The 12161-nt window shown below is 38.4% G+C and overlaps 1 protein-coding gene across 2 annotated transcripts in view; it reads right to left on the bottom strand.

Annotated features, from left to right (window-relative positions):
- COL28A1 (collagen type XXVIII alpha 1 chain) overlaps nucleotides 1-12161 on the bottom strand; it is a 158729-nt gene that overhangs the window by 109002 nt on the left and 37566 nt on the right. For both annotated transcript variants that reach the window (XM_081800483.1, XM_081800484.1), the window contains exons 12-13: nucleotides 5068-5136; nucleotides 3893-3961 (exon numbers count right to left, since the gene is read on the bottom strand). In XM_081800483.1, the coding sequence (XP_081656609.1) occupies nucleotides 3893-3961; nucleotides 5068-5136 (138 nt within the window). The remainder of the gene's footprint in view (nucleotides 1-3892; nucleotides 3962-5067; nucleotides 5137-12161) is intronic.

Here is a 12161-nt window from a genome sequence, read left to right as displayed (position 1 = left end):
GGCGCCTGGGTGGCTCAGTCGTTAAGCGTCTGCCTTCGGCTCAGGTCATGATCCCAGGGTCCTGGGATCGAGTCCCACATCGGGTTCCCTGCTCGGCGGGAAGCCTGCTTCTCCCTCTCCCACTCCCCCTGCTTGTGTTCCTGCTCTCGCTATCTCTCTCTCTGTCAAATAAATAAATAAAATCTTTAAAAAAAAAAAATTTTTTTTAAAAAAAGTCTACGGTCAGTGTATTATTTTTAGGGTCAGGTGCTGATACTGATGACATTTCAAGCTTGTTAGCTAAGAACACATGTTAAAAGTTCAATAATCAGGAGCATCTGGGTGGCTTAGTTGGTTAAGTGTCTGATCGGCTCAGGTCATAATCTCAGGTCCTGGGATCCAGCCCCTCATGGGCCACATCAAGCCCCCCATCGGCAGCATTGGCCCCCCATTGGGCTCAGCACTCAGCCATGAGTCTGCTTATCCCTCTGCCTCTCCCCCACCGCTCTCTCTCTCTCTCAAATAAACAAAATCTTTTTTTTAAAGTTCAATAAGCATATATACATGTAGATATATGTATACACACATGTGTGTATAAAAAGACACACATGTATTCTGATACATATGTGCTTTCTAATTAGATTTTTTTAATATTGAGTTTTGAGAGCTATTTATACAATCTCAATATAAATCCTTCATCCGATATGTGGTTTGCAAATACTTTTTATTGGTCAGTAGCTTGTCTTTTCATCCTTTTAACGGAGCCATGGAGTAAACATTTTCCACTTTTCAGGAGTCCAACTAATCAATTTTTTTATTTTTTGGATCATGTTTTTTGTAACATGTCTAAGAAATTTCCACCAAGCTATAGTACCAAAGATTCTCTCTTACGTTTTATTCAAAAGTTTTATAGTTTTACATTTCACATTTAAGTCTATGAGCCATTTTGAGTTAATTTTTTATAAGGTGTGTGTGAAACTTACTTGAGGTTCAGTTTTTGGTATATGGATATCCAATTGATCCAGCACCATTTGTTGAAAAAGTTATCCTTCCTCCATTGAATTGTTTTTGCACCTTTATCAAAAAATCAGTGTGTGGGTCTGTATCTGGATCCTCTATTCTATTCCACTGATCATGTCTCTATGATCTACCAGAACTGCACAATCTTGATTATTATAGTGATGTGAATAAAACCCTTTCTTCAACTTTATTCTTCTTTTTGCAAATTGTTTTTAACTATTCTAGTTCCTTTGACTTCCCATACAAATTTTAAAATAATCTTGTCCATATCTATAAAAACATCTCACTGGAATATTTAAAAAGACTTGCATTAAACCTTATATCAATTTAAGCAGATTGACAGCTTTATGAAATCAAGTCTTCAATCCATGAACATGGTGTGTCTCTCAGTTTATTAAATATTCTTTTATTTCTTTCATTGGTGTTTTGTAGTTTTCAGGATACAAGTCCTACACATGTCTTAGTAGATTTTTACCCAAGTATTTCTATTTTTTAATGGCTATAGACGCTATTATATTTAAAATTTTTATTTCTATGTGTCTGTTACTAGAATATAGAAATAAAATTGATTTTGTCTGTTCTTTATATCTATGGGATTGGTTTGGTTTTTGTTTTGTTTTGTTTTTAAGGTTCCACATATAAGAGAGATCATATGGTATTTGCCTTTCTCTGACTTATTTCAGTCAGTATAATGTTTTCAGAGTCCATCCATGTTGTTGCAAATGGCAAGACTTCATTCTTTTTTATGACTGAATAGTAATCCATTATATATATCAATACATATATCCAATAGTAATCCATTATATATATATATATATATATATATATATATATATATCTCAATTTCTTTATCCGCTTATCCATCAGTGAACATTTAGTCTGTTTCCCTACATTGGCTATTATAAATAGCATTGACCATGGGGGTGCATATATCTTTTCGAGTTAGTGTTTTTATTTTCTTTGAATAAATACCCAGAAGTGGAATGGCTGGATCATATAGTAGTTGTAGTTTTAGTTTTTTGAGGAACCTCCACATTGTTTTCCACAGTGGCTATGCCAAATTACATTTCCACCAACAGTGCATGAGGGTTTCCTTCTCTTCACATCCTCAACACTTGTTATTCTTGTATTTTTGATAATAGCCATTCTAGCAGGTGTGAAGTGATACCTCATTTTGATTTTGATTTTCATTTCCCTGGTAATTGGTGATGTTGAGCATCTTTTCATGTACCAGTTGGCCATCTGTACATCTTCTTTGCAAAAATATCTATTCGAGTCTTCTGTTTTTTGTTATTATTGAGTTGTATGACTTCTTTATATATTTTAGATATTATCAGATATATGATTTGAAAATATTTTCTCCCATTCAGTAGATTGCCTTTGTATTTTGTTGATGGTTTCCTTTGATGTGCAGAAGCTTTTTAGTTTGATGTAGTCCCAACTTGCTTATTTTTGCTTTTGTTCCTTTTACTTTGGGTACTCAAAACATCATTGCTAAGACCTATGTCAAGGAGCTTACTGCTTATGTTTTCTTCTAGGAGTTTTATGGTTTCAGGTCTTACATTCAAGACTCAAATCCATTTTGAATTAATTTTTGTGTATGGTATAAGATAGTGGTCCAATTTACCCAACATCATTTTTTTTAAAGATTTTATTTATTTATTTGATAGAGAGAGACAGATAGTGACAGAGATAGTGAGAGAGAGCACAAGCAGGGGGAGAGGCAAAGGGAGAGGGAGAAGCAGGCTCCCTGTGGAGCAGGGAACCCGACGTGGGGCTCGATCGCAGGACCCTGGGATCATGACCTGAGCCGAAGGCAGACGTTTAATGACTGAGCTACCCAGGCACACCTACCCAACACCATTTATTAAAGTAAGACTGTCCTTTCCCTGTTATATATACTTGGCTCCTTTGTTGTAAATTAATTGACCATTTACGTGTGAGTTTATTTCTGGGCTCTCTATTCTGTTCCGTTGGTCTATGTGTCTGTTTTTATGCCTATACAATACTGTTTTGATTACTATAGCTTTGTAATATATTTAGAAATCAGAAAGTGTGACGCCTTACCTTTGTTCTTCTTTCTCAAGATTGCTTTGGCTATTCAGGATCTTTTATGGTCCCATACAAATTTTAAGGTTGTTTGTTCTGTTTCCATGAAAAATGCCATTGGAATTTTGATAGGAATTGTATAGAATCTGTAGATCATTTCAGGTAATATGGACATTTTAACAATATTAATTCTTCTGATCCAACCCAGTTATTTTTATATGTATCTCAGTAAGTAACTTACTGTTCTTTTCTGGGAGAATAATGATTACTTGAAAAGTTAAGAGCATTTCTATACTAGGATAGTCATGTTTTATTCATTTCTTCTCCAGATCTCTTTTGATAGAGACACTTTTTTTTTTCTTCTGCAAAAATAGTAAACTTTAAAGCTACATAAGCTAGAAGCTGCAAATAACACAGGTATTACCTGTCTGCCTTCATCTGTCCTAGCTTTAGTGTATACTCATAAGCTAGGTAATGAGCAACGTCCTTATTCTCAATGATTTTCTCATGGTTCCAGGAAAGTCCTTAGGCCTGAATCCAGTTCTCCTATCTCCTAGGAGATTTTGACACATGAGATCTCTTTCCTTCTTGGACAAGCTGATTAATCTTGTAAGAGATTTCAGTAAGAGAGAGCCAGTTGTACATATCATGTGTGGGGGGGTGGGGGGGCTCTATTTCAAGTGTTATAAAAAATAACACTTGGATCTGGCTCTTGCATATTTATTGTCTTTTTTATCCCAAAAGATGCAACATGGGCTTAGTTTAGCCATCTAGTCTAACCACAAAGGGCACATAAGAACTATATTTGTCCTTTTTATTCCATCTAGAGTTTCTTGCTACTTACCGGCTGGCCTGGCTCCCCAATGCCAATCGGTCCTGGCGCCCCTGTTCTTCCTTCCTGACCTCTTTCCCCCTAAGAGAAAGAAATAATCAAGTGAAAGTTTGAGTTTTTAAATAAAGAATAAACATAGCACAAGATACTCTGGAGGTTTCAACAAAGATATATTCCAAAATAGTCAAGCTTTTCACATTCATAAAGATAAAAAAAAAATTCTGGAGGAGGAAAAATGGCTTAAATTTCAGTGAACAAATTACTCTAAAATGCTCATCATCCCTTCTTGTGTAAGTGCAATACACCACTTTTAACTTTCAGAAGCTATTGTGTGTGTAGCAACTGGCAGGCTGGACTGCATGCAATTCATTTGGGTTATTGAGAGGACCAAGCTAACAATGCTTGTGCCGTTCCCTGCCCCTCTCACCACCATTCTGGAAGGCCACCCTCTCCTTGTCCCCACTCTGTTCCATTTTACCTCTCCTTTCAGTTCTGTTTCACCTTTCATCTCCTTCAGAATCTTTGTCCAATCACTCTGCCAATACAAACTCCACCTTCCCTGGAGTCTCAGTATGCTTATTGTTTCAATTCCATCCATGGTGATACTTGATGACACCAGAATTTCCTGTTTTGTTTAGTCCTGCACCAAAGTCTTATTTTCCCAATGACATAGAAAAGCCATTTAAAATAAGCACTTCTGTTCCATGACATCCTGCATGATGCAGAGCACTCCAGGGTGTTGGGTGTTGCAGTACTTTCTAGTTCCCTACAAACCTTTCTATCAACACTTACCTATTCAGTGTTATGGTCCTTCTGGTTTCTGCCCCTCTCTGCTTCTTTAATGTGAACAGGTGATAGTTTATATGTTAAGATGTTTCCCATCCCGATATCATTTTTGCATGTTAACATTTAAATTCCATGAAAACTCAACAGAACTAGATGTACATTTACAAAAGTTTGGCAATTGGAGGCAAGAAATATTTTTCATTTCCATCAAATAAAGATACATTGATTATTCTTGTGGTAAGTGCCCCAGTGTCCAAGCACCCACCTGGACTGTAAGTACCTTCTACAGGCAGCCTCCTTGTGTCTAGAGGGCAAAGCTGAGCAGAATTCACATCACAGCTTCCCCAGCCCCTGCAATAAATTCAGTACTCATCAATGAGGAAAAAGACAAGAATTGTTACCTTACTTCCTTGCTGTCCAATACCAGGGTCTCCTGGAGGACCATAAGGACCAGGGGGACCTGGTTCACCCTGGAGGAAGAAACAGTTATGCCTTAGGTCAACTCAACAGTATTTATTGAACAGCTTTGAGGGCAACAGTGAAATCTAGGACATAGTCACTGCCCTCAAAGTGTTTACAATCCAGCTGGAAGGACAACATACATCCGGGGTTGAATTAACCACTGGACGTAGCAGGCACAATATCTAGGGTCCATGAAAATGTTTCCATGTTAATGTTTAAAATCAGAATAAAAAATAATAATAATGAATATATAACAATGTATCCAGTCTGGATTAAATTTGTCTTTATGCCAACTCAGTTGTAATATATAATTTTTTTTTAAAGATTTTATTTATTTATTTGAGAGAGAGAGAATGACAGAGAGCACATGAGAGAGGGGAGGGTCAGAGGGAGAAGCAGACTCCCTGCCGAGCAGGAAGCCTGATGCGGGACTCGATCCAGGGACTCCAGGATCATGACCTGAGCCAAAGGCAGTCGCTTAACCAACTGAGCCACCCAGGCGCCCTGTAATATATAATTTTTAACGTTGTTTTATGGAAAAAGAGGCCCACAAAAACAAAGTTTTTCAGATCCTGCAGCCCTCACTTGTTTGCTTAACAAATCTTTATTCTGTGCTCCTGACAGACACATTTGTTTCCTACCCAATAACCATTCCCTTTCCTCTTTCCTTCCCTGCTATTAGAACTTTGAACTGCTCATGTCAATGAAAAGCTATTCTTTACACTCAGGGCTGTAGGATGAATTGGTTCAATGCAAGTCTAGAATCTCTTTGCCACTGGTTGGCCCTTTGGCTTAGTTCCAACAAATGAGATATGGGGATGTTATTAGGTGCAAAGAGAAAGCTTTTGCCTCTGCCTCTTCTTTCCTAGTTGGAGATATGATAGCTATCTTGTAACCACGAGGTAACAGTCTCTCAGATGAAAGCCAACCATTGAAGAGGATGATACAGAAAAATATTTTGAAGTGCCCTAGCTCCTGGAAAACCTCACTGAACTTGATCAAACAAAACCTCATTGAGCTACCTACCTTCAAACCTTCTGTTTACTAAACACAAGAATTCTTATGGTGTAAGCCACAATTAATCAAAATGTCCGTTACTAGAAGCCAGAAGCATTTTCAGTTAATAGTCTGCTATGTGGCAGGCCCATCCTAGAATTCAAGCATCACAGAACTAAATGAGACTGAGGCACTCAAATTTCTACATTTCACAGGTGAGGAACCAGAGTCCCAAAGAGGGGCCTGCCCAAACTCACACCTCACTATCACCCGCAGGTACACGGCTCTGCAGGTTTCTCAAATTTCCAGTCATGCGGCATATAGGTAGGGGAAAGGAGAGTGGCTATTGATTATAATTTCTTTTTTTTTTCTGTTTACCAAAATACTGTATCTTCATTATAGAAATTTTGCCACATATTGAAAAGCATGCACATAAAGAAAATTTTCAATTAGCAATAATCGCGCCTCGGATAAACCTACTACTAATTTCTGGTGCATTTCCTTCTAGTTCTTTATGTACACACATACCTCTAATTTATGTGAGGGAAGATTTCTGAATACTCTTGTGTTTGAGTTAATGAATCCTTGGTATTTAAAATTTCATCCAGGGACGCCTGGGTGGCTCAGTCGGTTAAGCGTCTGCCTTCGGCTCAGGTCATGATCCCAGGGTCCTGGGATCGAGTCCCGCATCAGGCTCCCTGCTCTGCGGGGAGCCTGCTTCTCCCTCTGCCTCTGCCTCTCTCTCTCTCTGTCTCTCATGAATAAATAAATAAAATCTTTAAAATAAATAAATAAATAAATAAAATTTCATCCAACTTATAGATTTCTCTCTTCTCTTCATCCTTGTATTAATCAACAGTAAAATGGGACAAGAAGTTGAGACAAACCTTCTCCAGATTGAGTGGAACAAAAGAATTTTCACCAAAGTTAAAGCTCAATTTTCCCTGGAGGCTTGTGATTTTGAAGAGGACTCTTAGTAATGAAAGTAATGTCCTGGGCGCCTGGGTGGCTCAGTTGGTTAAGCGTCTGCCTTCGGCTCAGGTCATGGTCCCGGAGTCCTGGGATCGAGTCCCGCATTGGGCTCCCTGCTCAGCGAGGAGTCTGCTTCTCCCTCTGCCCCTCCCCCCTCTCATGCTCTCTCTATCTCATTCTCTCTCTCAAATAAATAAATAACATCTTTAAAAAAAAAAAGAAAGTAATGTCCTATTGATATGGTAGGGGCATTACTTTAAGGAAGTCTGTGGACTTTGATCAATTGCAAAGGGGGAAAGAGGTGACAAGAAGAAGGGGCAGAGTCAAATCAGCTCCCTAAAATCATAACAAAGAAAACCTGTCTCAAAATCAGTTAATTGTGAGAGTTTAGGATGCCTTGGCATTTGAGTGGATTGGATCTAAAGGTAACTTCAGTTCATTCTTTTAAGTATAAGTCAATATGGCAGATAAATCAACTTGAATTTTCCCTTTAAAATTCAAAGTTGTACTTATTTTTCTATGTATATTAAATTTTCTGGAGTAGCCAGATAATTGCCCTTCTTATGTGTCACGTGTTCTTGGCCACAGGATTTCTCCACAGATAACATCAGACATAAAGGTTCTCCCAGATGTGAAACTGTTTTCTTGATCTCAAAGTTTAAGTGCTAGAGAATATTCAGTTTCTTAATTTAGATTCCAAATTTTCACTTCCAAGAAACTTTTCCTTACAACTTTCTGTGCCACAGTCTTGTCAGTTATACTGCGTGTGGGTGATGGTTTCCATCGCTCAGCAAAGGAACACCAAGCACTTACTCTGTGGGCAGTAATGAAGTAAATACAGAGAAGTTTACGACATTGTCCCTAACCTCAAAGGACTAGTTAAAGAGATAAAACACACCATTAAAATAATAATAACATAAGACCCTAAGTTCCTTATTCTATTCATTCCCTGCCCCTTTTATATTATTTAGTTCTGTAATGGATCAGAAGGTTTTTAAATATTATGTTATGTTATATATACATAGTATATATTTGAAGGAGAATTTGAGTTTTGTTTTGTTTTTTAAGATTTTATTTACTTATTTGACAGAGAGACACAGCGAGAGAGGGAACACTAGCAGGGGGAGTGGGAGAGGGAGAAGCAGGATTCCCGCGGAGCAGGGAGCCCGATGCGGGGCTCCATCCCAGGACACTGGGATCATGACCTGAGCCGAAGGCAGACGCTTAACAACAGCCACCCAGGCACCTCGAGTTTTTTAAGTAGTGGAAGCTCTGCCCTACTTGTACTTTTCTGTATGTTTGATCTAAAACAAACAAGAGCACAGGTTGGTAAGAAGGTTTCCTCTATATGAGGACAAGGAATTGGTTCTCCTGTTAACTTGAAATATGTGAATCAGGAAAATCAATAGGAGAAGCAGTTGTCTTGCTCTCAAACCCATGAGCTTCCAAAGCAACTGTCTTACCCTTAAATCCATGAGCTTCCTTTAGCTTTGGTCAAGCACCAATAGTCACTGTGCAATTTCTCAATACTGCTTTTTTTAGAGAAGGTACAGCGATCTGAAGGTTATAGAGGGATCACTTTCCCTTACCTCAGCACAGCTCAGTAGTAACATATCTTTACCTTTCAGTTGTTTAAATTTATTTCTAAGGAGCTTAGCATCTCAACATAAGGCCTACAGATCACATTGGCCTACAATTAATGTTTATCCCATTCATATTTCTCTTTTCCCTTTCCTACAAAGATTCCCCAGATGGTAAAGGAAATGGTCTTGATTGTAACATACCATCACTGGGTAAGACAGAACAGGAAGAGAAGAATCAGCACTCTACTCACAATGATTTTTTGGAAGTTCACCAAGGCCACATAGCCCATTATTCCTACCCCAACATTCACCAGGAAGCAAAAGCACACAGAGAGAGGTTGAATGGCCCTAGTGCTACTTGTTATTTCTCTACTTCACTTTCTTTAACCATCAAAGGCATATCCAAAGAGGACTGAGTTAAAGTGGATGGCCCTGGGGGGGTCTGTTTCTCATGACCTCCAAATGAGTATAAGAATACGTAGGGACATTGAGGAAGTTAGGAAAACCACCATTTCCTCAGAAATTAAGGATGCCTATGCTATGGGTCTCAACATTGAAGGAAACCAATGTCTAATAAAACCTAGTATTTCCAAGCACTGCCCTGACACTTTATATACATTATGTCACTTAATCTTCTAATAATCTTAGGGAATGGGTATTTTTTTCCCTATTTTATGATGTGGGATGTAATCACCACTTTTTAATCCATTTTTCAGCATGCACAGAATCAGAAAAAGAAAATGGCTTTTTTTCATTCAATCTAGTTGAATCCTGGCTCTATAATTTACTAACAGTTTGAGCTTTTGCAAGATCCCCATATGCAAAATGAGGATAATTATATCTACCTTGCAGGGCTGCTGAGAGGATGCAAGATATTGTCTATAAAACATCTAAGTCACAAGTAGTCACATGATAGCTGTTTAATATGTGTAGATTCAATTGTTATTCACTAGACTTTCATTGAGCACCACCCTGGCACTGAGTACCCAGTTACATAATTATAGACATAAACCAGATTACACCTGCACTTTGTAGACACTTACAATCTGGCTGGAGAGATAAATGAATATAAAAGAAAATACAAGCATGTGAATTAGCTATAATAAAGATATTAAGAGAGGATGTAAGACTCAGAGGCAGAAATGTTTGATTCTACCTTAAGGAACTGGAAAAGTTTCGTATAGTAGAGGAGATATTTGCTCTGAACAAAAAAAGTAGAAATCATATCTAATCTGGTAGAAAAGAAGAGGAACAAAAGCTCAGGAAAAGGAAAGAGTATGAAGCATAAAATGATGTGAAAATTTCTGGGGACAATAAGCAGCTCTGTGGGCTCAAGTGGACAAGAATAAGGCGACAATAGAGTCACTGTCTAGAGCAGCACCATCCACTAGAAATATACAATGAGCCACATATGTAATTTTAAATTTTCTAGTAGCCACATTAAGAAAGTAATAACATATTTTACTTAACTCAATATATCTAAAATATTATCATTTCAATATATAATATAAAAATCTTATTAATGATTTTATTTATTATTTAACACATGTCTTTGAAATCCTATGTGTATTTAACAATTATAGCACATCTCCATTTAGACTAGCCACATTTCAAGGGCTCAGTAATCACATGTGGCTACTGTATTGAACAGTGTTTGAGGAGGCCAGAGGCTTAGGTCAGAACCATGGAGAGTACCAACAATTAAGTGGGGTGGGAGTAGAACACACAAATGTCTTGTGGGGAGTTGAGGAAGGCAGTGGCTGAGAAAAAGAAATGGGAACTCCCAAAAATAGTGTGATAGAAGTCAGGAAAGAGAATTTCAAAAGGAACTCATCATCTCCAAAGACAAACTCCTACTCTCCCCCTCACAGACCTGATCATCTTCCAGCATTCTCTGTTTGAGGGAAGAGCACCACAATCCCTCCATGAGTCAAGACAGAAGAAGGAGTCATTCTTGACACCTCTCACTCCCTTACCCACCATGTGTAATGCATCGCCACCGCTTTTCCATATGTCTTCTAAATCTCTTTCAAATCCATCTACCTTTTTATTCCTCTACTATGCCTCTTCAGTCTACCTCAAATTAATATCACCTCTTGTTTAGACAACAACAAAGTTTTTGTTACTGTACACACATCCATTGTAGCACACTTTAATTTATTCCCCCACTGCCGCCAGAGCAATCTTTTAATTTTAGTTTGATTTTATTTAAAAAAAATTTTTTTTAAAGATTTTATTTATTTATTTGAGAGAGAGAGAGAGCCCGAGCAGCGGGGAGAGGGAGAAGCAGGCTCCCCTCCTGAGCAGGCAGCCCGATGTGGACCTCAATCCCAGGACCATTAGATAGAGCCCGACATGGGGTTTGATCCCAGGACCTTGAGATCATGCCTGAGATGAAGGCAGACGCTTAAACAACTGAGCCACCCAGGCACCCCTTAATTTCAGTTTTATTTTTAATCTGAGTGAAACCATTCAAGGCCCTTCCCTTTGTGCCAAGTGGAAAGACAGAGCTTCTTAAAAGACCTGTGAGCCCCTGCATGGTGTGGTCCCATGGGCTTTCCAGTCTCTTCTGAAACTAGTTGCTTCTTCATTTGCCACCCTAGCAGCATTGGCCTTTGTTCAGTTCCTTGTACTTGCCAGGCTCCCTTCTGCTGCAGGATCTTAGCACATGCTATTCTATCTATATGGGATGTTCTTACCTCCCTTTTTTCCTGGTCAACCCTTATTCATCCTTCAAATCTTACTTTAAGCAGCACGGCTTCAGAGAATGCTTCCCTGATCAGGTTAAATTCCTATCCTAGACATACTGATAGCACCATTTTCTTCTTTTTCTCAGTATTCATTATAACTTTGTATTTAGTTAATATGTCTTCCCCTAGATTGTGGGGAGGATGCCATGTGACTTTGCTCAGCTTTGCACTGTCAATGCTTAGCTAATTGATAACATTCACTCAACCATCCAGGCAGCAAACATTTACCAAGCAGCAACTTCGGAGCAGGTGCCAAGCTAGCTGCTGGAGGAAACAGGAAACAGAACAGGTCTTAGCTAGGGGGAGTTGAGAATCTGGAAATGCTCCTTTGGAGTTCCATCTGATTTAGTTAGGTTTTCAACCAAGAGCAGCTATATATAAATTACATAGTGATATCAAATACCTATTACACACAGTTTCTCCTGCAAACTTACCCAGATAAAATTAAACATTTTTTTTTTCAGCTGAAGGAATAATGAATTCCCAATAGATGGCCCAAGATTACACTGTATGGGAAGTTCAGCTGGAGAAACACAACATGCCTTATTCCTGGCACCAGCTCTAACCAAAGTCAACATCTTTCCTTGCCCTAAGATAACAAATAATGAATGGTTGTCCAAGACTCTGAATTTTTTGAGGGCAGAAATTTACCTTTTCTTGAATAATACGATTATGAACAATTTAATCATACTTTGGGGTCTTAACATTAGAAAAGACATTTTAGCAACTTCT

This window comes from Leptonychotes weddellii, chromosome 12 (assembly GCF_054177405.1).
Source record: "Leptonychotes weddellii isolate Sample4059 chromosome 12, ASM5417740v2, whole genome shotgun sequence".
NCBI classification, from domain to species: Eukaryota; Metazoa; Chordata; class Mammalia; order Carnivora; family Phocidae; genus Leptonychotes; species Leptonychotes weddellii.
The sequence above is the reverse complement of the archived record's forward strand: the minus strand, read 5'-3'. Positions and strand labels throughout refer to the sequence as shown.